General features: G+C 35.3%; 2 protein-coding genes across 3 annotated transcripts in view; both read left to right on the top strand.

The window, feature by feature from the left end:
- Window positions 1–1949: 1949 nt before the first annotated feature.
- The window catches only part of IKZF3 (IKAROS family zinc finger 3), an 89269-nt gene continuing 66326 nt past the window's right edge, over window positions 1950–24892 (top strand). For both annotated transcript variants that reach the window (XM_030294678.1, XM_030294677.1), the window contains exon 1: window positions 1950–2138. In XM_030294678.1, the coding sequence (XP_030150538.1) occupies window positions 2132–2138 (7 nt within the window). In that variant the 5' untranslated portion in view covers window positions 1950–2131. The remainder of the gene's footprint in view (window positions 2139–24892) is intronic.
- Window positions 10641–12634, top strand: LOC115500355 (ATP synthase subunit ATP5MPL, mitochondrial-like). The gene has a single exon (XM_032591234.1). It carries the CDS (start codon window positions 12294–12296, stop codon window positions 12474–12476), a length of 183 nt encoding a protein of 60 aa, XP_032447125.1. The 5' UTR covers window positions 10641–12293; the 3' UTR covers window positions 12477–12634.

Raw genomic sequence — 24892 nt, 5'->3', positions numbered from 1 at the left:
TTTTGATGACATTGACCTGACCTTCACTGGTTAGGTACTTTGCAGAATGCCTCTCTATTGGAATTTGTCTGATGTTTCTCATTATTATACTAAGGTTATAGGTACTGGGGTGGAAGACAATAGAGGTAAAGTGCCATTCCCATCACATCATATTAAGGATACATACTGCCAACATGCTTTATCACTTTTGATGTTATCTTGCTCATCTGGCTAAGGTAGTGTTTGTCAGGTTTCTCTACTCGAAAGTTACTCTTTTTCCTCTCTTTCATACTGTGCACTTTGGAAGGAAGTCTCTATGTGCAGCCCACACTTAAGGATTGGGGATTTATGATCCACCTCCTTGAGGATGGAGTAGCTAGGCAAATTATTTCATGCATCTACTTTTTATCTATTCCCTTAAGTACCATTCTCTGAGTCTGAAATACTCCATTTTGGACTAATAATTTACAGAGTAGTAACATGTTCCACTGCTAAGTGTAATAAAAGTTTTTACATCCTTTTAATAACCAAACAACTATTCATCCTTAAACCATCCCTTGAAAATTTACAGTTCCTCTTCTGCTACTTTTGATGTGCTATTTTTGCTTTTAGAAACTAACAAACAACAAATTTCCCCTTTCAATACTATAATTAGACTTGGTGTTTAGAGTATTTCTCCAAAATGGACACTATCCTGTAGAACTCCAACCCCTACAAGCTACAGAGATACCACATTGGTGTTATGATATTAAAACAAAGCCAATGCAACTTATTTACTCATTAAAGAAAAATTGCCCACCACACATGTATGTGTATGTGTATAGATACACGTGCCTATATGTATGTGTGTGTGTGCCTCCTATACCAAGGCATATTTAAAATAAACTAAAATTCATAAAATTACAACATGTATATTTTAACTTGTAAGTGTGGGTTTCTTTCGATATGGTCTGCTGATGCGCAAACTCCCAACCTTAAGTCTGAAATATACACTAACAATGTAATTTTCTAGCAAGGGTGGAAGTGGCCTTTTTGAGAATCATTCACATGTTGTCCAATTCAAAACAATGGATATCTTTATAAGGATTCACCAAAACAATGTCCCTTAGACTTCAATGTGAAGAAAAGTTCTGCTTTTGAAATATTGTTATGTGGTCACTTCCCCTTTCCTTTTCCTATAGTCAAATTTGTGCTTTACCTCTATAAAGAGGGAGGGATGTTGGGGAAAGATGTTGACCGGTACATTTTTGTGCAGTAACATCTTTGAGTTAATTTTACTATCTTATCACCCCCTCCCCCTTAGCTCTATTTACTTTACTTACTTTTCTGACACAGCGTGTGTGTGTGTGTGTGTGTGTGTGTGTGTGTGTGCGCGTGTGCATTTTTTGGTAAGCTGTCTTAGATCCTCCTTTGAAGAAGTCAGAGTAATAGAAAATAAACACACGTAAATAGAGTGCATAGTATTTTGTGAGTGGTGGCAACAGTTCTCAGACAGGAAAATAAAAGTGAGAGAATTTTTGCTTCGCGAAATGAAAAAGTTGAGTTGATAAAAGTGCCCAAATCCTTTTGAACTTAGAGTTTTCTGAAAACTTGGACGAAGAATTATCACGTGAAAAGCAAAACTGAAGAAGAAAAACAGAATACTTCAAATGAAGTGTGTTCTCTTTGATAGTATTCATGGCTATCATCCCCCAATCTAGACCAAAAGTTCCAGATCTTGTTACACTTAAGACAAACCTCTCTGAACTTAAACTTGTAAGAAACAATCCAGAGCCCCCCTTCCCCCATATATTACGCTCCCATCCATTATCCTTCTTAGACACTTTGGGACAATTTACTCATGGGCCATTTCCATCCTATCTGGGTTCTCGGGTTTGACATTCAAAAAGGGGCTGGAGGTGAGGAACTCGGGCGCTCCGCGGTGAACGTGCTTTAAAGCCGCCGCCAGCCAGCGCCGCTGTAACCCTGTGCACCGGCGGGTCGCCCGCTCCTGCCCCTTTCAATCTGCGCCGACGCGGCGGCGCGATCCCGGGGACTCCCCGCGCCGGGAATCTCCCGCCAGCTGCGCGCTGCGTCCCGGCGACGGCAGGAGCACGTGGAGCGGCCGGGTAGCCAGAGCGGCAGCTCCAGCCCAACCCAGCCCGGCAGCGAGATGGAAGGTGAGCCTCCAGCCCGCTTCTTTTCTAAGGGGTCTTTGAAAAGCTCGACCGGTGCACGCAGCAGAGAGAGTACCTTCTGAATCTCGGTTTTGCTTCTATTTATTTCTTTTGTCAAAAGTAAATATGAGGCATTTCAGAGGGCAAAGCGTGTAGTTCTTAAACATCTCTCATTTTGCCCCCCCCAACCCCCACCTAACTTTGGGAAATGATAACTTCTCCGCAATTTTATGTCTTAAGGGTTGTCAGACATGAGGGCTCAACTCGAAGTCTGCAGAGGAAGAGTACTTGTGGGGCGTCCCTGAAATGGCAGCAAACCTGGCTTGGAATAATTGATTCTTTTGGATTTTTTTTTTTTCTTCCATGGCCTCAGTGTCCATTGGATTCAGGCTAACCTGAGTGACTTATTTAGAATTAAACTTAACAGTTTTTCTTCTTCTAAGAGTAAATGCTGTCATATGGGGAAGGTAAATTTTAAACTGGTTGGCACTTGTGGTTCGCTTGGAACTCGATCTTCTAATGGTCCTTTATCCAAAGCAAAAACCAGGATCAATTAAAAAGTTTCATTTGAATTAATTTTGAGAGTCGTGAAACTATCCTCACTTCTCAAAAAATTTCAGTATATACTTACTTGGGATAACTAAAATTTCACACCACTGTTGTAAACTTTTCAACAAGGGTTTGTTACACTGAAAAATGGAAGATTTTCAAGTTGGGGAATGCATTTCAAGTTGGGGAAGGTGCTGATATTTGGAAAACTAGAATTTGTGAGAAACGGATTCATTCTCTTAATAAATGAGATACTGACACCTAATTAAAATGTTAATTTGATAAATATTATGAATAACATGGTTTTTTTCATAATAATGAATTGATCTTTGGCAACCCTAGATCTAGAGTATATAAAGTTATTTAAATTTAATTAACTACTTTGAGATACAAGATACATGTGGCAGAACTTTTTTTTTTCCTTCAAAATATAATTAAGTGCAATATTGTGGTCCTGAATCCTCAGTTTGTACCTGGGTATGCTTACAATTTTTCTAACTGCTGTGGCCCATATAAAAATTTTTTTTTCTCTAAGTAGAATGCCAAACAATAAGTCAATAAACAGTATGTGTTTAGTATGGATATGACAACTTTTAAATAGCCATTATGAATAATGCTTCAAGTGTTTTATGAAAAACTATGCTTTTAAAATTTTAAATTATTAGGGTTTAAAAAATAACTCTTAAAATTGACACTGAATATTTTAAAAATGGTCTATGAAGTATAATTGTTAACACGTAAAGGCTTTGTTGACCAAGAACAGTAAAAAAAATTAGGTCACTGTACACTATGAAAAAATAATTTTAAAAATTCTCATGCTTTAATTATTATAAATGAATTGCTGAATTTATTTTGTGAAGTCATAAATCAATATTCAACACTATTTTTTTCTTATTCCTAATCATTTCACTTCTCCAGACTAACATGCAGAATAGTGTAAATCCATGGAAACTAGAGTGTTTCCCTGTAAATGTTAATACTCTTGGATTCATTTATTTAATGTGAAATAAAGAAATTATTAAATAAATAGCATAATTTGGGATAGTAATGCCCTTAACAAAGACTTTTAGATAAGCCTGAATAAAGGCTCTCTGAAAAAGAAAGGAATGAAAACTTGTATAGAATTTGGTTTAGAATGCACAAACTATAAATGGAAAGAGATGGAATCTGGAATATAGGCAGTGATCAACTGTGAGTTTATATGTCTAGATTAAATTCATAGGTCCATAGAGATGGATGGTATATAGTATGCTTAATGCAAAAACTTGAAAGAAAAGAAAAGGTTAATGATATGAATTTGGCTGTGCTACTTGAGGACAGAGTATTTGATGCAGTAAAATATCTAGTTCTTTACCCGAGATTGACTAATCTGGTCCATGTGTTTGATATTTAAAATATTTTTATATTATCTTGACATTTTGGTCTCAATATAAAGAAATTTAACCTGGAATGTATACCTCTCATTTCTTGGTAGTATAAGAAAGTAGAATACTTTATGGAATACCTTTATTTTCTGCCTAATTTGGTGGTAAAATTAACATGCTATAGTTTATTGTAAAATGTGAAGCTGTTTAGTCATTCCTTCAACATATAAAATCTTTTTAAAATTCATTCATCAATAGATGTTTATTGAGACTTTCTATTATGATTTCAGATGAAATAAGCTTTGAAATTGAAATTTTGTCATGTAAAAATGAAAAGTTAATGCATATAATAAATCAAAAGCTGTAACTTTTTTCTTTTCTCACAATCTTTGATCCTAAGTATTTTCTATCCAAAGACTCTTGATGTTGCTAAGTTTTGTTATTTGTGTTATAGTAACAGTATCTTCTTCTTTTTGTTATGGTTGAGAAATGAGGTGGTTCACAAAAATGGATTTCATAGGTATTGGCATGTTTCTCATTTAATATAAAACCTTTCTATTTAAATGATACTGGGTAGAGATCTTTCTAAGTGTATTTATTACACAGCCCCCTCCCTGTCTTATAAACAAAGTACATGAGAGATCACTTTATCTTGGTAACCTTGAGTCACTATTCTGACCATCAGGTAATGTTCTATAGTATATTCTTATGGGGGATTTGAACTGTGCAGAACTGAATGCCCCTACACTAAATATTCCAGGGTTATTGAACAAATTTTGTTTCCTTGATGTCAGCTTCTGCTTCTTATCACATGGCTTTTGTGGAAGCCATTTTTCACTTCTAGGTCCCTTTCTATGCTTTGGATGGTTGAGTTTTACAGAGATATAGCCTCCAAATGGTGGAGTTTACTAGCCCTCCATTATGAGCATATGAAGGATGAAATGGTAAAGTTCAAAGGAACAAAAATGACAGAATATAATTTTAGAAAATTCCTGTGTGTACTTCCTATGATCCAATATGCTATTTCACATTTCCATGTCTTCACTAAGATTTTCAGCCCATTTTCTACCTGGTTATGCTTACTCATCCTTCGCTCTGCAGGTGCCCTCCTTCTGATGACCTTCTCTGATGCCTTCTGGTGGTCTCCCTACTGGTCCCTCACCTCCCTTCACCTAGGCCAAGGTCCTTTCCTTTCTGTACACACTTCTGCCAGTTGTATTTATTGCTTTAAATGTTTCTAACCCCACTGGTCTTTAAGCTCTTAGAGGGCAGAGAGTATGTTTTATTTTTGTGTGCTCGGTGTCAGAAATGGTTTCTGTTCATAAAAGACCCTCACAGTTTGTTGCATTCAATTAAGAAAATAGTGCTGAAAAGTAATTTTCATTATGTTTATATGACACCTTTTATTTAATTAATTTCTATGAGTAGGAGATTGGTGCTAGCAATTCTTTGATAGAACTCAGAAAAATTTTAAAGTATTTAATTAAATGGTATAATAGAAAAAACAGAGAAAACAAAAATGTTATTTTTTTTTTTTGGCTAAACTAGCCTTAAGGCAAAATCTTATCTATTAGCTATACATCAGCAGATTTCAGGATTACATGTAAGTCTATTAAAATATGAATCAAATATGAACAGAAGTTTGCTTTCTCAGTCAGTAAGATAGAAATGACACTGTAAAATTAGCATACAACTTTCCAGTAATACCTTTTTAATACATTATTATAAACTTGTCAATATATTAACTGTATATACTCACTTATTTAGTACTAAAATGTTAGTCATAGATCTTTTATCAGACATTCAATGTAGACCATGTATGAGAAGAACTGAGTGATTAATACAGAAACTTGCCTGGAGTAGGTGCTCAATAAATGATGTTTTCATGCTAAGGGTTCATTAATTATTGTGAAAAGAGATTCTAAACATCACAAGGATATAGAGTGCATTCTGCTATCTAGCTTTTTAAAAATATAACTCTTCATTAGCTGGTATATTTATAATAATTAAGCATAAGGATGACTCTAAGGCCTTTTGAATCACTAAAAAAAGATGAAATAATGAAACAATTATATTTCTATTATATGTAGATTATTTGAAATGTAACCTATGTATAACAGTTATTATTACTATATAACCTATCAAAATACTTTAATCCCCAGTGATTATGAATAATTTTTTCAGTCTTAATTGAAATCTGCTTTCTGCATCCAAAATTAAAGTTCTTAGAGTCCAAAGTGTTGTAGAGTAAATCAAAATAGTGTGGAGTTGATACCATATTATATTAGATATGTGTTTCATCTAAGAGACATAAAAAGTAAGTGTTTAATAAAAGATATGAAACAGAATAAAATGTATTAATGGAACAATACTCTTCACTCATTGTCAAAAATTCAAAATCCACTTACCTCCTGACTTTTTGTATCAATAGAATTGGCAGCATATTACAAATTGTATTTGTTAATGTATGTTTTTAGAGATGAAATTTTTGGTACCTCAGATTATTTGTGGGTTTATAAAGGAAACTTTTTAAAATAAGAGAAATTGAAAACATTTCAATAGCATCACTGATGAAACAATACAAAGCTACATTTTTTAGTTATAACTCCTAATTATCTAAAAGATTACTTAACTAGATTTCTTGCTTATTTTGGTTGTTAACATACCTGTAGCCCTTCCTAGACTGTCAGGTTGCAAAGCATAGGCATATTTTTTATCATCAGCCCATTCCTCAGCACATAGTACAACAACAGTCATATTTATTGAACAAATTAATGAATGAGTTGCCTGTGTGTTTCATCATTTGATTATTTATTTGTTCAGCTTTTAGGGCAAAGAGAGTAAAGAAAATAATGACATTGAAACTAGTTAATTATGCTGGTTAATTTGTCAGAGGTACTGTAAAAGGTTTGGTAGAAGAGTCTGGAATGTTGGCTAAATCTAACAATATGAATAGTACCATCTTTTTCTAATCCAATATTGACTCTACTCTGGGCAAAATAATATAGTGCCCTCTAACTTATGGATTTGTTTAAAATTTTTGCAGCATTCTTTATGTCAATGAAGCACTGCACTTTCCACAATAAACCATTTTTCACAACAAATGTTTTGATTCTTAAAGTTGACAATAATATACTTTACTTAATTTGAGTTCTCTAACACAGCATATCAGTTCACTTGCAAAGTGATATCTATTTGAGAGACTATTAACTTATCAGAATATTTGGCACATCAGAAGAGTTTCCTGTAATAGTAGTCATGTAGGCTGTGGATATGAAAAAAGATCATGCTCACAAACCTACAAACATTTTTTATAGATGTGGAATTACATCATAGTTAATATATAATAATAGCTCCAGTCTGAAAACTAAGTAACTAATTTTTATATTTAACAACTAATCATTTTTGCTATCATCTATCTTTATCTCTGTAATTAGGAAAGGACTTGCTAATACTCATTAATAGTTGATTTTATGCTTGCATGCAGTATAGACAGTACCATGTATGTGCATCAGAGGCTAACTTGATTTAAATTTCATTTGACTTTCATGAGTATCATTTACCAAATTTTAATGTGTTGAAGATTATCAATGTATAAATTTATACTCTGACCTCAAAGTGAAACTTTTTTTAATCAACTCTTTGAAACTCTTTGAAATATTAGCATTTTATAAATGTGATGAGTAAGATTACTGTTCTGCACTCTTGGTTTTTTTCCTGTGCATATTTGCTCATGTAAAATTATTGAATTAAGAACATCATTAACTCTTCTTTTCCCTGTGTTTAATTAAGTATCTATAAAGGCTCAGGCTAAGGTGGTTGGGACATGCTTTTGTTACAGTGTAGTAACCAACTGCTCAATAACAAAAAAACCACATCATGATTATATATTATAAATTTTTAAAATACTTACTGTAAGTGTTGGGGGTACTTCTTGTCTTATTTTTATGTTCAGAGTTAAAGAATGTGAAGAATTGTTAAATATTTTGAGTGATTCAACTTTGAAACAAAGATAGTTTAAAAACTATTCTGAAATACAGGTGCTTGGGTGGCTTAGTCACTTAATCATCTGACTCGATCTCAGCTCTAGTCTTCATCTCAGGGTCATAAATTCAAGCCCTGTGCTGGGCTCTGTGCTGCGTGTGAAGCCTACTAGACAAACAAACAAACAAACTCTCCTGAAATAATAAGGTGAAACTCTTGCAAGTGGTAACAGTTTTTATATATATGCATCTTCATTTTTTTCATATTGACAAGACAAAATATAGAATAATGTATGTGTTGATACTGATATAAACTGTAAGTTTCATCCATATCTATAGATTTTTAGTTTTTATTAAAAGGCATATTGTTCTCATTGTTTGACCTTTTGGTAATTATTACATATTTGAACTTACTATACTGTATACTACTAAGATACTCCTCTATGTATTTTACGTATGGCAATCTCTGTAAGATTTCATTTGAAAAATGAAGTCTCTCTTCAAAAAAATTTTTAAAAACTCCTGGGATAGAAATAGATGCTTTTTAACTAAGTAGTCTCTGGAAGCCAGTATTGTCTAAGATTCAGCAAGTTCTGTAAGTTGTGATTGTCAGAAATTAAACTCCTTTTCCCTTGGTTCTACAACTTCCTTTGTTAAGGCTAAGCTTCCTAACTTCATTTTGGTACTGTGGATGTTATGTTGTACCATTCAAACCTTGAGAAATAGCTGGCCCATTGGGCTGCATGAGATATTTGTCTAAAGCAGTTGTGTGCCAGTGGATTCAAGGGGACCAAATGAGAGAAGTTATTCATAACTGGTGTAAACCACCGATTTGCTACCTGTCTTGGTTTGAGAATTATTTCAGCAGGACAAAAGACTTTATGGACCATTCTAACCAACACACTTCTGCTTACTACCATAAAAACAAAATTCAGTGGGTGAACAATTTAGGATGAGTCATTATTTTAACATTTTTCATGCATTGTAGAAATAGGATTGTGAGCTTGTTTGATAAACAGTAATTCAGTAGAAGATAGACGCTTGGCATTTGTGAATATAACCTGTTGTTTTGACTCTTTGTGAGTGATCCTGAAGGAATACAATAATATGTGAAAATTTGTAAATGTTCGGGCTTTTGTAAAGGTTTAAATGGGATAATGTATATAAAAGTCCTATCTCACCTTTTTTTGCACATTTTTTAATTGGGTTCTCTTTTTTCTTACTGATTTGAAGAAGTTATTTATATATCCTACTTGGTTTTTTAAAATTTAATTTATTTTATTTTTTTAATTTATATCCAAGTTAGTTAGCATATAGTGCAACAATGATTTCAGGAGTAGATTCCTTAATGCCCCTTACCCATTTAGCCCATCCCCCCTCCTACAACCCCTCCAGTAACACTCTGTGTGTTCTCCATATTTAAGAGTCTCTTATGTTTTGTCCCCTCCTTGTTTTTATATTATTTTTGCTTCCCTTATGTTCATCTGTTTTGCATCTTAAAGTCCTCATATGAGTGAAGTCATAGGATATTTGTCTTTCTCTGACTAATTTCACTTAGCATAATACCCTCCAGTTCCATCCACATAGTTGCAAATGGCAAGATTTCATTCTTTTTCATCCTGAGTAATACTCCATTGTATATATAAACCAAATCTTCTTTAACCATTCACCAGTTGATGGACATTTGGGCTCTTTCCATACTTTGGCTATTGTTGATAGTGCTGCTATAAACATTGGGGTGCATGTGCCCCTTCGAAACAGCACATCTGTATCCCTTGGATAAATACCTCGTAGTGCAATTGCTGGGTCGTAGGATAGTTCTATTTTTAATTTTTTGAGGAACCTCCATACTGTTTTCCAGAGTGGCTGCACCAGTTTGCATTCCCACCAGCAGTACAAAAGAGATCCTCTTTCTCCGCATCCTCACCAACATCTGTTGTTGCCTGAGTTGCTAGTGTTAGCCATTCTGACAGGTGTGAGGTGGTATCTCATGGTGGTTTTGATTTGTATTTCCCTGGGGATGAGTGATGTTGAGCATTTTTTCATGTGTCGGTTGGCCATCTGGATGTCTTCCTTGGAGAAGTGTCTATTCATGTCTTTTGCCCATTTCTTCACTGGATTATTTATTTTTTGGGTGTTGAGTTTGATAAGTTCTTTATAGATTTTGGATACTAACCCTTTATCTGATATGTCTTTTGCAAATATCTTCTCCCATTCTGTTGGTTGCCTTTTAGCTTTGCTGATTATTTCCTTTGCTGTGCAGAAGCTTTTTATTTTGATGAGGTCCCAGTAGTTCATCTTTGCTTTTGTTTCCCTTGCTTCCCTTCTTACTCTTGCTTCCAGAGTAAGAAGTTGCTGCAGCCAAGGTCAAAGAGGTTTATGCCTGCTTTTTCCAAGAGGGTTTTGATGGCTTCCTGTCTTACATTTAGGTCTTTCATCCATTTTGAGTTTATTTTTGTGTATGGTGTAAGAAAGTGGTCCAGGTTCATTTTTCTGCATGTCACTGTCCAGTTTTTCCAGCACCAGTTGCTGAAGAGACTGTCTTTATTCCATTGGATATTCTTTCCCTCTTTGTCAAAGATTGGTTGGCCATACATTTGTGGGTCCATTTCTGGGTTCTCTATTCTGTTCCATTGATCTGAGTGTCTGTTCTTGTGCCATCTACCTCAAATTTAAATTAGTAGGACTGAGAGACCAGGGTACACAAATATATAGTTTATGTGTTATCCTAGCCAACAGCCTCAATGCACATCTCAATAAAAGAAATTTGGAGATTCTCAAAGGACTCCACAGTTTTCCATTGCAGACATCAATGACCTAATATAGTCCTGTTTGCCCCAAACCTAAGAAAACCTGGAGAATTTTTACAGGTAATCTAATTTAGGGATGGAGACACATAATGATTTTAAAAAGTTGATATTAAGAATTAATGTAATGGCTCTTAGATCTTGTAGCTAGTACTCTATACAGTGACACTAATGATTATATGATTGCTCCTTGAGATATTCCATGGTCATGCTCACAGTTAAATAAGAATTTGGATAAGACACAAAAACAGGAAAAAATTTGTTTTTATCAACAGAATGCCCTTGTGTACAAAAATCTTACGTGGGACAGATGCAAGTGTGATGTGCCAGTTAAGAGGAGGGAGAAGGCAAAAGACTACTGCTAGGCCCACCTAGCTGCTGGCCCTTTCCTTCTCCTGACACAGATGAGCACCTGTGGCAGCCCTCTGGAACCCTGGAGTTCCATAGAACACATTTTGAAAACTATCCATTCAGACTGTTACATGTTTTTTTCTGCTGGTAACCCTGTATATAGACTTACCTCCTTCAATCCATCCATTTTGAGGATTGCTGCCAGAATGATCTTCCTAAAATATCAAGTCACTCCCCTACTGAAAAAACCATTTTAAGGATTTCTTAGTAAGGCATTTAAGATAATCCACAATGTAGCTTCAATATACCTTGTCAGAGGTAACGTTTGTCCTCTAATGTTATTCTGGACCGCTTAGTATTCCCTGAACATGCATTACTTTTCCTAACTCCCCATTTTTCTAATGTTGTTCAAACCCAACAAGTCCAAAAATTAACTCATTGTCTGTCTCTCCAATCCAAACCAACTTCTCCTGATTTCCCAACACTGTTAATAGCACCACAATCCCACTGAAATCCTCATTCATCCATTATGTTCCATCACAAATGCCATTCCTTTTAGGAAGCCATTCTTCATTCCAGGTTGGAATTTATCCCTTTTTCTGAAACTTAGTAACATTTTATGTCTAATGACTGCCAGAACCTAACTCCATTTTATGTATAAACATGAAGTATTTTTGGATGGTTTTAATACAGCCTAAATTGTCTAGCAATGCAACTACTATATAAATGAAGAGAAGATGCTTCTTTGTTATGTTGAGAGCCAAGACTCTTTTGCCATTATTGATGCAACCTGTATCCTTCTGCATTTTTAGGCCTTACATTCATGGTGACTCTACAAATATATCTGACTACAATAATATTATGTTTTCTAGAATGATTGTGCTGGTATATTTACATATTGAAAGACAAATTATTTTGTTATTTTTTTATCTTTATATGACAGTTGGGGCTTTATTAAAAAAACTCACATGTGTGGATAGGTTATATTTAATTCATGATGATAAAAGAGGTATTACAAAATATTTTTTCTAAAAGGGGGACACTTCTTTCTGAGTCATTGACTGTGTGCATCAGAGTGGTCTGAACTGGGGGTCTTTCACCAAGATGCTTCAAAGCCTTTTTAAAAATGTTTGGGTCCCCATGAAGCCCTACTATACCCAAGTGTACCAGGAGATTTGGGTAGGAATGGAGTTGATGGGCTTCATTGTTTATAAAATTGGGAATGATTATAAAAGAAATAAAGCTTTGAAAACTTTGAGTCCTGCACTTGGTTGTGGTCATCATTAACCAGTTTTACTTGGAATACACATCAGCTGGAACGTCAGTCTGTCTATAAATCTCAGTAAGTTAGTTCTGTGCTCTGTTGGATAGAAACGTGAAACATCGCTGTACACTTGTAGACATGTTGTTTCCTTTGTGGCATGAATAGATGTAACTGTGAGATGCAAAAAATAAAAAATAAAAATGAAAAAAGACACTTGGCCTTGATAGATTAGGTTGAGAATCTTTCTAAGTTTACTGTACTACAAGAGAACAGCCACAGCCTAAATAAGATAATGTTTATGAAAATCATCTTGTATAGTACTAGACACAAAGTTGAGGTCTAGCAAATGTTTATCTTAGTTCATAAATCATTTACAGGTATCCTTTAGACCCTTGCCAATCTAAATATAATCTGTGGACCAGCATCAGCAACATCTGGCAGTTGTTACAAATGCAGAATCTTAGGCCAGACTTGCTGAATTAAAATCTGCATTTTAACAAGGTTCCTAGGGAATTCTTGTGCACATTGAAATCTTATCAACCTTGCCCACAGTTTGAAAAGTGTCAGTGTAGCTTATCATCACTCTCATAGCACATGTTTGATTAGTAGTGGATCATCTTTATATATGTATTTGGAATATATATTTTATTTAATTGCTGATTTTATTTTTTACTTTTTAAAAACATTTTTACTGTTTATTTTTGAGAGAGAGAGAGAGCGAGTGGAGGAGGGGCAGAGAGAGGAAGAGAGAGAATCTGAAGCAGGCTCTGTGCTGACAGCAGTGAGCCTGATGTGGGGCTCAAACTCATGAACAGTGAGATCATGACATGAACCGAGGTCGGGTGCTTAACCCACTGAGCCACGCTGGCACCCCTTAAATGCTGATTAAAAAAAAATTTTTTTTAATGTTTTATTTATTTTTGACAGAGAGAGAGAGAGACAGAGCATGAGCAGGGGAGGGGCAGAGAGAGTGGGAGACACAGAACCCGAAGCAGGCTCCAGGCTGTGAGCTGTCAGCACAGAGCCTGACACGGAGCTCAAACTCACAGACCGCGAGATCATGACCTGGGCCGAAGTCAGATGCTCAACTGACTGAGCCACCCAGGCATCCCTAAATGCTGATTTTAAACTTTTTTTTTTTTCAACATTTATTTATTTTTGGGACAGAGAGAGACAGATCATGAGCAGGGGAGGGGCAGAGAGAGAGGGAGACACAGAATCGGAAACAGGCTCCAGGCTCCGAGCCATCAGCCCAGAGCCTGACGCGGGGCTCGAACTCACAGACCGCGAGATCGTGACCTGGCTGAAGTCGGACGCTTAACCGACTGCGCCACCCAGGCACCCCCCTAAATGCTGATTTTAAAAGATAGTTGAACAATGAAAGCTTTAGAGCATTTATTTTTTTACTTATATTGTCATACATTTGTGACACAACCTACTCCAAAAATCAGAAATCTTCATTCATTCTTCATTTAAAAAATATTTATTGAATGCCTATTATGTGCCACATATGCAAAATATTGGCATTACGGTAGTAAACAAGACAGGCAATGCTTTTGCTGACACTGAATTTAGAGTTAGGTAAGGAAGACAGGCCCCCCAACAAGTAAGTAACAAATGAAATAATTAAAATACTAAGTGCTGTGAAGGAAATAAAAAGAGTGCTAATATGGAGATTAATGGTGAGGGACAGAGTTGGTAAACTCTTTTTTGGTTAGAGATAGAGATTTGGTCATCTTCAGCACATAGATGATATTTAATGCCATTAGAATGGATGGGATCACCTAAAGAGAGAATGTATTATATGAAGGGGGACCAGGATTGAGCCTTGAGAAACATCTAACTTAAGTGGTCAGATAGAGGAGGAAGAGCCAGCAAAAGAGAAAGAGCAGCTAGCAAGACAGGAGGAAAACCAACAGAGCATGGTGTAGTGGAATTCAAGAGTTGGGAGTGTTTCATGAAGGAGTAGGTGGTCAGCTATGTTCAATGTTGCAGAAAAATCAAGTAAAGTGAGGACAAAAAGTGTGAGTTGGTTTTGGCAACATAAAACTTGCTAAGTGACCTTAACAAAAGTGGGTTTTGTGGAGTGGTGGGGATGGAGGGAACAGAGGAAGTAGAAACATTAATACAGACTATTTTCCCCAGAAATTAGCTAGGAGGTGAAGCAGAGAAATAAGTGGGCATGTTGCTGGAGAGAAATGTGGATCAAGAGATTTTGTTTGTTTTGTTTTCCAAAGATTAATAACACTTAAACCATCTGTAATATATATATATATATATCAAGCACCAAAATTAAAACAAATCTTGAAATCTCAATTCTCAGGGAAGTTTGGTTGGAGTATTAGCTATCACTGAAAATATCTTTATATATACTTGGCACATAACATTTAAATACATTTCCTCACCGTGAGAATTTTTAAGATATATGCTGCCCTTTTTAGTGGATGGTTGGTATAGATATAATCTGTATTCTGTAGAAGAATCATGAGAAACCCTTGAAAGTCACTTTTTTCAAAAGCGGGAAGATAGTACTATAATTGCATCGCTAAGGTTTGTGATTTTAGATATTTGAAAATGTTTGAGTGTTCAATAGATTTTTTTAAATTAAGGAATAAAAAGAAGAATAAAAAATAAGGAATAACTTATGCAGTGAAGTGCACATCTTATGTTATATAGCTTGATTAATTTTTACCTATATACACACCTTCCTGATTGAGATATGGAACATTTGCATCACCCTGAAGGTTCCCTTGCTCTCATTTAAAATTGGTATCAGCACTTTGCCCCATTTAAACATTATTCATACTTCTATCATCATCGTTCAGTTTTCCTATTCTTGATTTCCATATAAGTGGAATCATATAGTACATGATTTTTTGGTATCTGGCTTCTTTTGCTCAACATACTTTTTGAGATCCACTCATATTGTTACATTTATTAGTAGTTTATTTTCTTTTATTATTAAAAGGTGTGAATATACCACAATTTGCTCATTCTACTCTTAATGGACATTTGATTGTTTCCAGTATTTGTCTATATTATGAACATTCATATGCATGTCTTTTTGGTGGACATAAACATTTATTTCTCTTGGATATAGATCTAGGGCTAGCATTTCTGGGTCATAGGTTAGGTGTATATTTAGCTTTGATACATACTGACAAATAGTTTCCAAAGTGGTTGGACCAGTTTACCATCTCTCTAGCAATATTGGAGAGTTCTAGTTGTTTCACATTTTACCAACACTTGTTATTATCAGTTGTTTTTTTTAATTTTAGCCATTTTTGTGAGTGTGTAATGGTATTTAATTGTGTTTTAATTTGCATTTTTCTGATGAATAATGTTGAATACCTTTTCATATGTTTATTGGCCATTTAGATATCCTCATTCCTGAAGTTTTGTAAGCTTTCTGTATATTTTTTTAAGTTGGGTTGTTTATATTTTTTCTTATTTATTTTGTAGGCATTTAAAACATATTTTAGGGGCACCTGGGTGGCTCAGTCAGTTAGGCACCCAGCTCTTGATTTCGCCTCAGTTCATCATCTCACGGTTCGTGAAATCAATCCCTGCGTCAAGCTCTGTGCTGATAGCACAGAGCCTGCTTGGGATTTTCTGTCTTCCTCTCTGTATCCCTCTCTCTCTCTCTTTCTCTCTCAAAAATAAATAAATAAACGTTAAAAAAATATTTTAGAGGGGGCGCCTGGGTGGCTCAGTTGGTTAAGCATCCGATTTTGGCTCAGGTCATGATCTCACTGCTCGTGAGTTTGAGCCCCGCATCAGGCTCTGTGCTAACAGCTCAGAGCCTGGAGCCTGCTTCAGATTCTGTGTCTCCCTCTCTCTCTGTCCCTTCCCTGCTGTGCTCTGTCTCTCTCTCAAAAATAAACATTAAAAAAATTTAATAAAAAATAAAATAAAATAAAATATTTTAGAAACATGTACTTTGTCAGATGTGTATTACAAATTTTTTCTTCCAGTTTGTAACTTGCTTATTTTCTTAATCTATTTGATAAGTAGATTTTTGAACTTTAACTAAGACTAATATATTAAATTTCTGGGGGGAGGATTGAGTGCCTCTCACATCCTGTTTAGAAATATTTGCCTACTCTAAGACCATAAAAATATTCTCCTGAGTTTTCCTCTAGAAATTTGATTGCTTTAGCTTTCACATTTAGGTTTATTACCCACTTTAAATTAATGATTCTGGTTTTTCAAATTTTTATTTGAATTCCAGTTAGTTAATATATAGTGTAATATTGGTTTCAGGAGTAGAATTTAGTGATTCATCACTTACATATAACACCCAGTGCTCATCATAACAAGTGCTGTCCTTAATACCCATCACCCATCTAGCCCATCCCCACCTGCCTCCATCAACCCTTAGTTTGTTCTCTATCGTTAGGAGTCTCTTATGGTTTGCTTCCCTCTCTCTCTTTTTCCCCCTTTCCCATATGTTCATCTGTTTTGTTGATTCTGTTTTTGACCCCAATTATTTTATAACAGAAACTAGACATTTTGCAATTAAAATGAAAATCTTACTTGGAGAATGTTGGATTCAATCATTTTAACACAAACATATAAAAAAAATTAATGTTTATTTTTGAGAGAGAGACAGAGACAGAGCTTGAGCAGGGAAGGGACAGAAAGAGATGGAGACACAGAATCCAAAGCAGGCTCCAGGTTCTGAGCTGTCAGCACAGAGCCTGATGAGGGGCTTGAACCCACAAGCTGTGAGATCATGAACTGAGCTGAAGTCGAACACTTAACTGACTGAGCCACTCAGGTACCCCAACACATTTTTTTAAGTAGCAATGACATGAAATACCATTCTTCCTTTTCTCTCTATATATTCATTTGGTGGCATGTGATATCTGTGGCAAAATTAATATGTATTTATTTTTCTACAACTTATTTTTCTATCAAGGAAAATAACACTAGATATTGAATTTGCTGTTTTAGACCTGTAACCAACAGTCTATAATTTCCTCATTAGACATTTAATCTAGTTGGGAAATAGGATATTTTATTAAAAAAGAATAAGGTAGGAAAAACTGGAATGGTGATGTGGGCTGTATTTGATCTGGTGTCCTTAGAGAAGTAATCTTGATATTTATTTATTTTTTATTTTTTTAATGTTTATTTGGGGGAGACAGAGAGACAGAGTACAAGCAGGGGAGGGGCAGAAAGAAAGGGAAACACAGAATCCAAAGCAGGCTCCAGGCTCTGAGCTGTCAGCACAGAGCCCGATGCAGGGGTCGAACCTACAAAGCACAGGATCATGAACCTGGGCTGAAGTCAGATGCTTAACCAACTGAGCCACCCAGGCACCCAGTAATCTTGATATTTCTTAACCTTTACCTTAGTCCAAGGTAGAAGAAGGGAAGGAAGTATTTCATGACTAGAGTATTTCATTACTCTCATTTTATATCTTCCTTTCCCCTCAATCATAGTCAACTGAAGTGTTTGAAATTATTAGGTCTGAAATCTTTTCTAGTTTTGGCCTTCTTCTAAAATCTGTAATCTATATAGGAAATCACTTTAAACATTATTTAAATTTTTTGAAACAAAAGGGAAATTCAAGACATGAATCCTGCTCCTTAATGTGTCACTGACATTGTACCCTTAGACAATTACGTGACTTTATATTTTTTGTCTTTCTTTGTGTCTTGAATTTTGTCTATATAATGGGGAGATAATAAATTGCCATTGCACCTGTTTATCTTCCAGAGATGCTATGAGAAATCTTCATTTGCACTACTGGGCTAAGTGGTTGATGTCACATTTTTGGAGAACCACAAGCAAACAAAACCAGGTTCAGAAGAAAGCTCTAACCATGAGTGAGAGTGTTAGCATCTGAGTGATAACTTATCCTGTATGTTTCCAGAGAGCTGAACTTGGACCTGAAATGTACATTTCAGGAAATTTGAGTTCAGCTATCTATATTTAAGGAGGAACTTTTTTTAACCATTAGACCTTTTCTGAAATGGCAAGGAATAACATTCTATATTATTGGAAGTGTGTAAGCAGAGGCTGTGCAACCCAAATAGGGGGGTATTGGAGGAAATTCAGGTAGCAGAGAAAGAAGAGGTAAGATAGCTAAGATATCCACTCCAATTCTTATATTTTAATTTCATTAGGTTATAAGGATCATTTTTCATTAAACAGAACTATTCTTGGGGAGCCTGGGTCAGTTAGGCATCCAACTCTGATTTCAGCTCAGGTCATGAACTCACATGGTTTGTGAGATCAATCCCCCCATTGGGCTTCATGCTGACAGCACGTGGACCTTCTTGGGATTCTCTCTCCCTCTTTCCTTGCCTCTCCCCCGCTCACCCATGTGTTCGTGCTGCCTCTCTCTTTCTCTCAAAAATAAATAAATAAACTAAAAAGCATAACTAATCCTGTGTGGTAAGATTCCAGGAATGATTATACCTGGTAGTATTAAGAGAATTAGAGAAAGACCTTTCAGAAATAGTAGCTCACCCTTGTGTTGCCGCATTTATAGTACTAAGTGTTAATTTTGTTATTGTCGAACACATTTTTGTAGTCAATGACTCAGTTTCCTAAGCTTTTGGTTAAAAAAATTAAAAGTGGACCTTTTAGAGAAGAGAAAGTTTTTTTTGTTTTTTTTTAAGAGGCATGAGGATAGGGGAGTCAGTTTACCGTTATGAAGATAAAAAGGAGTGTCAACACTCAGAGACAGTTTTCTGGCAGCTGTCAGGGACCAATGCTACAGGCAGCTGTCACACTTGGTACAGGATTCTTTCTAAAATTTGACATTTTTCTCTCCTTTAGCACCTACACTTTCTACCAGGAAAACAGACTAGTGAATAAAATCTGATCTCTGAAACTAAGAATAGAATTTTGTTAGCTGATATTCTTCATTGAATGTCAGTTACTTAATAGTATCAAAATAAAGGCAAGTTTACAACCACTTGAGTTAAAAATATGGTTACAAATTCTGTTGCTAATGAAAATGTTTGGTTTTGTTCATAGATAATTTATTTTAGAGTTAAGAGGTAAAAACCTTCACATGTGAACTTTGATGAAATCTCTATTAACCAGACTGCTGCCATTTCCAAGTTTAAATTTTATTTGTCATCTACCCCCTTTCATTTAGCAGTGCATAAAATGCTAGAATCTCTGAGAAAAATCTTAGTATCTTTTTTTATTTTTGAATGTTTATTTATTTTTGAAGGAGAGAGAGAGAGACAGAGCATGAGCAGGGAAGGAGAAGAGAGAAAGGGAGACAAGAACCCAAAGTGGGCTCCAGGCTCTGCGCTGTCAGCACAGAGCCCAATGCGGGTCTCAAACTCACAAATCATGAGATCATGACCTGAGCCAAAGTCAGACACTTAACCAACTGAGCCACCTAGGCGCCCCCAAAAATCTTAGTATCTTAACAAAAATTCTAACTAGTGAAATTGTTTTAAATGGCATCTTCGCCAATGAAAAGAGAATCTGAAGGAATAAAAACAAATTGGAAACTGTCATTTCTCAGCAAACATATGATGAAGGCTTGTTTTCAATACTGGTAGAAAACAATTTGAGATTGCTAGTAAAGCTTTGAGACTCTGGAGTACTTGGAAAGCTACAGAAGAAATAACCTTTAATTTTCCAGTCAAATTCGTTTGTCAGCCATCTCAGTAATATAATAGATATAATTTTTATAACATTTGTTATTTAAAGGTCAAGGGAAAACAGTAACGATTTAATTAAAACGTATGAGGAGATTGGTTATTTAATTGTAGGAAGGGCAGGAGGACAAATGATATGAAAAGAGTGTTTGCTAGGGTTTTCTGCTAGATTATAATTTTGGCTTTTAAATGAGATAAGAAAAATGGTTTTATCAAACGATACCAAAAAATCCTAATGGAAATATGATGCTAAGTATATTTGTGCACATACGTGTGAGTATACTTTAAAATATTTTATCTGGATGTTTGCAATCATGTGGTGTTTTATTTTATTTTATTTTTTTACCCTCCAAAAAAGTGACAGTAATGTTTCAGTCAGTATGGAAGGTGTTGCCTAGATGCTTTATATCGTTGATTACTACATTAATGAAAACTATAACTTTTTCCTGAAATTCCAATTGTAGGAATTTTGGAAATATTGATAGAAGATTGCCATTGTTAAATTGTTTCCTGGTATAATACCTTTAGTTTTTTCTTGGTATTTAATTTTTATATGTGTTTTGATTTATTTTTTTCCTGATCCAGAGTTTTAATGTTTGTTTTAAAGAAATAGCTTTGCAGTGGTATCCCAAGCAACAGCAGGATATTCTAAAATCTAGAGCAGTGCCATTCAGTAGAACTTTCTGTGATGATGGAAAGGTTCCTTGTCTATGCTGTCCAGTATAGTAACCACTAGCCGCATGTTCTGTTGAGTACTTTGTGGGTGGTGGAACTGAGAAACTAAATTTTTAATTTTAATTAATTTACATTTAAAGTTAAATCACCACATGTGGCTGGTGGGTACTGTATTGGATGATACAGTATTAGTATTAGTAATAGATCTAGAGCACGGCTTGGTAAACTTTTCTGTAAATGACAAGATAGTGACTTTTATAGGCTTTGTGAGTCATATAGTCTCTGTTGCAACTTTTCAGCTATGTACTCCATTGGAGTACAGAAGCAGCCATCGACAACACATAAATGAATGAGTTTGGCTGTGTGCCAATAAAACTTTATTTTTGGATACTGAAATTTGAATTTCATACAATTTTCCAGGGGCATGAAACAGTATTCTGATTGTTTTATCCATTTAAAAATGTAAAAACCACTCTTATTTCCCATGCTATACAAAAACAGGTGGTAAGCTGTAGTTTGCAGAACTTTGATCTAGAGTGTCTGTAAGGATCAATAATAGAGGTATAAAAATTCATGTGTTCATTCAATAAATATTTATTGAGTGCCCATCATGGTTGGGCACTATTTTGGGACCTGAAGATACAGCAAAATAGTAATAAAAAATACAGACAACATTCCTGTTGTCATGAACTTAACATTCTGGTAGAGGGAGATAGGTTAAAAAAATAACAAATATATGTGTATATATGTCAGGTGGTGACAATGAAGAAATTTTATGAAGAAAAATAAGGCAGGGTAAGAGAAAAGAAAGTGACAATGGAGGATGACATTTTATTTTTTTTAATTTTTAATTAAGTTAAAAATTTTAATTTTAGTAGAGTTAACACAGTGTTATATTAGTTTCAGATGTACAATGTGGTGACTCAGCAATTCTATACATTACTTAATGTTCATCATGATAAGTGTACTCTTAATCCCCATCACCTGTTTCACCCTCCCCCCTCCCCCAACAGAGGATGATGTTTTTGTATAGGATAGTTAGGTAAAGCTTGTTTGGTAAGGTGATTTTTGGAAGAGCATTCTGGTCAGAAGGAAAGGTAAATGAAAAGGTCTTGAGGCAGGAGTATGATTTACCTATTCAAGTAACAGGAGAGATGTAGAAAATGAGGAGACTTATATTTAAACAAAATTAACACACTCTGGGATTCTTCTATCATCTGCACCAGTTATGATAAACATCAGTACAGGAAACTATATTTCAAAAGCAATACAGGGACCCTTCATTCTTAACTTTCTAGAGCATTCTTTTGGAAAATATTGTAAAGCCATGTTGACTGCCAACATATTAAAAAGATGGCAGTAATTTAACATTAAAAATATTTATATTTCAAATAGAAAAATTTTGAAGTGTTTTTTTTGGACTGAAGTGTAAAGAAATTACAAAATGATCCATTAAAAACTGGAAAGTTTTACTGTACTTAGAAATATTTAACAGGTTTCTGGTCTTCAGTTGGAATTTCTTACACTATCTGTCTACTACTGGGCTTCATCATTTTATAAGGACCTTTGATTTCAGGTGGAAAAAATGTACTTCAATTTCTTTTGTCCTGTGTTTTAAATATTTTTTAGTACCCAAGAAGAATATCTATGTGGCCTGATAATAGATGGTTTTAATGTTTCCTTCAAGTTCTGAATGCTAAGGTAGTCAGAATCTCCTTTTTCTCTTAGAAACTGTACTCATTTGTTTCTGGTGTTATTTGTAGCACACAAAGCCCACTTGAAAAAATATTGAGAGCTATTTAAATGTCATTGTCAGGGGGTTTAAAAGGTTCAGGGGCTGGGACCTTTTTCCTTTAGGTCACCAAATTAAAAGCCATCTTGCTCTGTAGTAACTAAAGAATATTTTCACATGAAGGTTGTTTATGTGAAACCTTTGAGCTAGTTTTTTTTTTCTTTTTTTTTCCTGTTAAGAATCCCTTTAGTGTGCAGGTTAAAAGTTTCACATTTAGCTTTTTTTTTTAATTTAAAAAAATACTATCAAACTTACAGAAAAGTTGCGATATAGTACAAAAATTTTTTTTCAGAAGCTTTGAGAATAAGTTGCTGACACAGTGCCCTATAATCCTTGAATACTTTAACGTACTAAAGTATACTTCTTCTATATAACCACAAAACAACGTCCAAATCGGGAAATTAACACTGATACATTACTACCATTTAATCCTCAGACCCCCATTCAGATTTGTCCATTTGTTTCTACGGTGTTATTTATTGCAGGAGGATTCAGCTCACAATCACACATTGTATTTAATTGTCAAGTCTCTTCACTCTCCTCAGTCTGGAACAGTTTCTTAGTTCCTCAGTCTTTCATGACTTGACACTTTTGAGGATTACAAGCCAGTTATTTTGTAAACTATTCCTCAGAGTTCCTTTTCTCATGGTTAGATTCATGTTATGTGTATTTGGCAGCAATATCATAGAAGTGATGCTGTGTTCGGATGGCACATAATTTTCATTTGTCGCGTTACTGATGATGATCACTTTGTTCAATTACCATGGTGTCTACCAAGTTGTTTACTATGTGGTTGCTCTTTTCATCTCTGTAATAATAAGTATTTTGGGAGAAACGCTTTGAAACTGTATAAATACTCCATTCATCATCTGACTTTCATTTTATTTACTTATTAATGTCAATTTGGACTCATGAATTTGTTTTTTTTTCAATGAGTTATAATCCAATACCATCATTTTTATTTTGATACTTCCCTGTCTCAGATTTGGCCAGTGGAAACCCCTTCAAGATAATGTCTATATCCTCTAATATATCCTCTTCATTCTGTAGGCACTTCCATACTTTGTGACACAACAAAATGTTCCAGACCCATTATGTACTTTTCCCTGCCCAAACCCTAGAATAAGCCATTTCTCCAAGAAGCCTGGATCCTTTAAATGGAGAATGATATTTAGAAATTAATATCTGGGGGCACCTGGGTGGCTCAGTCAGTTGAGTGTCCAACTCTCGGTTTTGGCTCAAGTCATGATCTCGCAGTTCATGAAATTGAGCCCCGCATCAGGTTCTGCACACTGACAGTGTGGAGCTTGCTTGGGATTCTCTCTCCTTCTCTCTGTCCCTCCCCCACACAAGCTTGCATGCTCTCTCTTTCCCCCCCAAAAAAAAAAATTAAAAAAATTTAGAAGTTAATATCTGGATGCTAGAAGTTGGTGTAGTGTTACCACTCCCAGGTGCTCTCAGTGGACAGGGCTAAGGGATTATATGTATGTGTATCCATACATACACGTAGGCATCTATATTTTATATTTATTTATGTAGAGTAGAAGCCATGCATTCACACCAGTACCTTCATTTCCAGTACAGTACCACAGGCTTCCATATTTGTAACTCCCTTCTCTGACAGAGAAAAACCTGGCTCTTATTACCTTATTGTAGTCACTTATTTGATCAATCCACCTTTATATAACCAATCATCCATTGCCACTACCATCCCTTCATCAGCACAGATGCTTTCCTTGCCTCGTTTGGGTTCTTACATCCTGTACCATAGCCACTATGCTATTGGACACCCTTTTCAACTGCTCAGGCTCTGACACCTCCATGTAAAACTATACCTAATAAGTGGATCCCTTCTTCACCCCTCTCAAGTTCTTGCACTGAACTTGCACTGAACTTGCACTGGAGTGATCCTGTGCATAGAAGCTCTCCCCACTGTCTCCATGTGGGTACCTTGCTCACACCCATTTAAGCTCTGAAAACCCACACCAGACCACCTCTATGTACAAATGTCCTATTCACTATGCTCAGGCTCTGACTCATACTAGGCTATCTCTTATCTTGGATACCCTTTTTATCCCTCTTGGACTCCAGCACTGCACATGAGGCAATTCTCCAGCCTGAAGGAAAGGAGCAAGAGGATGGAGAAGAAAAACTATTTGAAGAAATAATAACTGAACATTTCTCGTTTAGTGAAAAACATAATTTTACAAAAGCTCAGTGAGAGAGAGGGCCAAGTGGGATAAATTCAAATAAAATAATATGTAGGCATGTCATAGTCAAACTGCAGAAAACCAAAGGTAAAGGGAAAATCTGGAAAGCATTCAGAGAAAAAGAATAC

Source organism: Lynx canadensis, chromosome E1 (genome assembly GCF_007474595.2).
Source record: "Lynx canadensis isolate LIC74 chromosome E1, mLynCan4.pri.v2, whole genome shotgun sequence".
Taxonomy (NCBI): Eukaryota; Metazoa; Chordata; class Mammalia; order Carnivora; family Felidae; genus Lynx; species Lynx canadensis.
This window is presented reverse-complemented; position numbering and strand designations above follow the sequence as displayed.

Bases quoted from the DNA above. Each gene is read 5' to 3' on its own strand.
- LOC115500355 (XM_032591234.1), top strand. From the start codon at position 12,294: ATGCTTCAAAGCCTTTTTAAAAATGTTTGGGTCCCCATGAAGCCCTAC.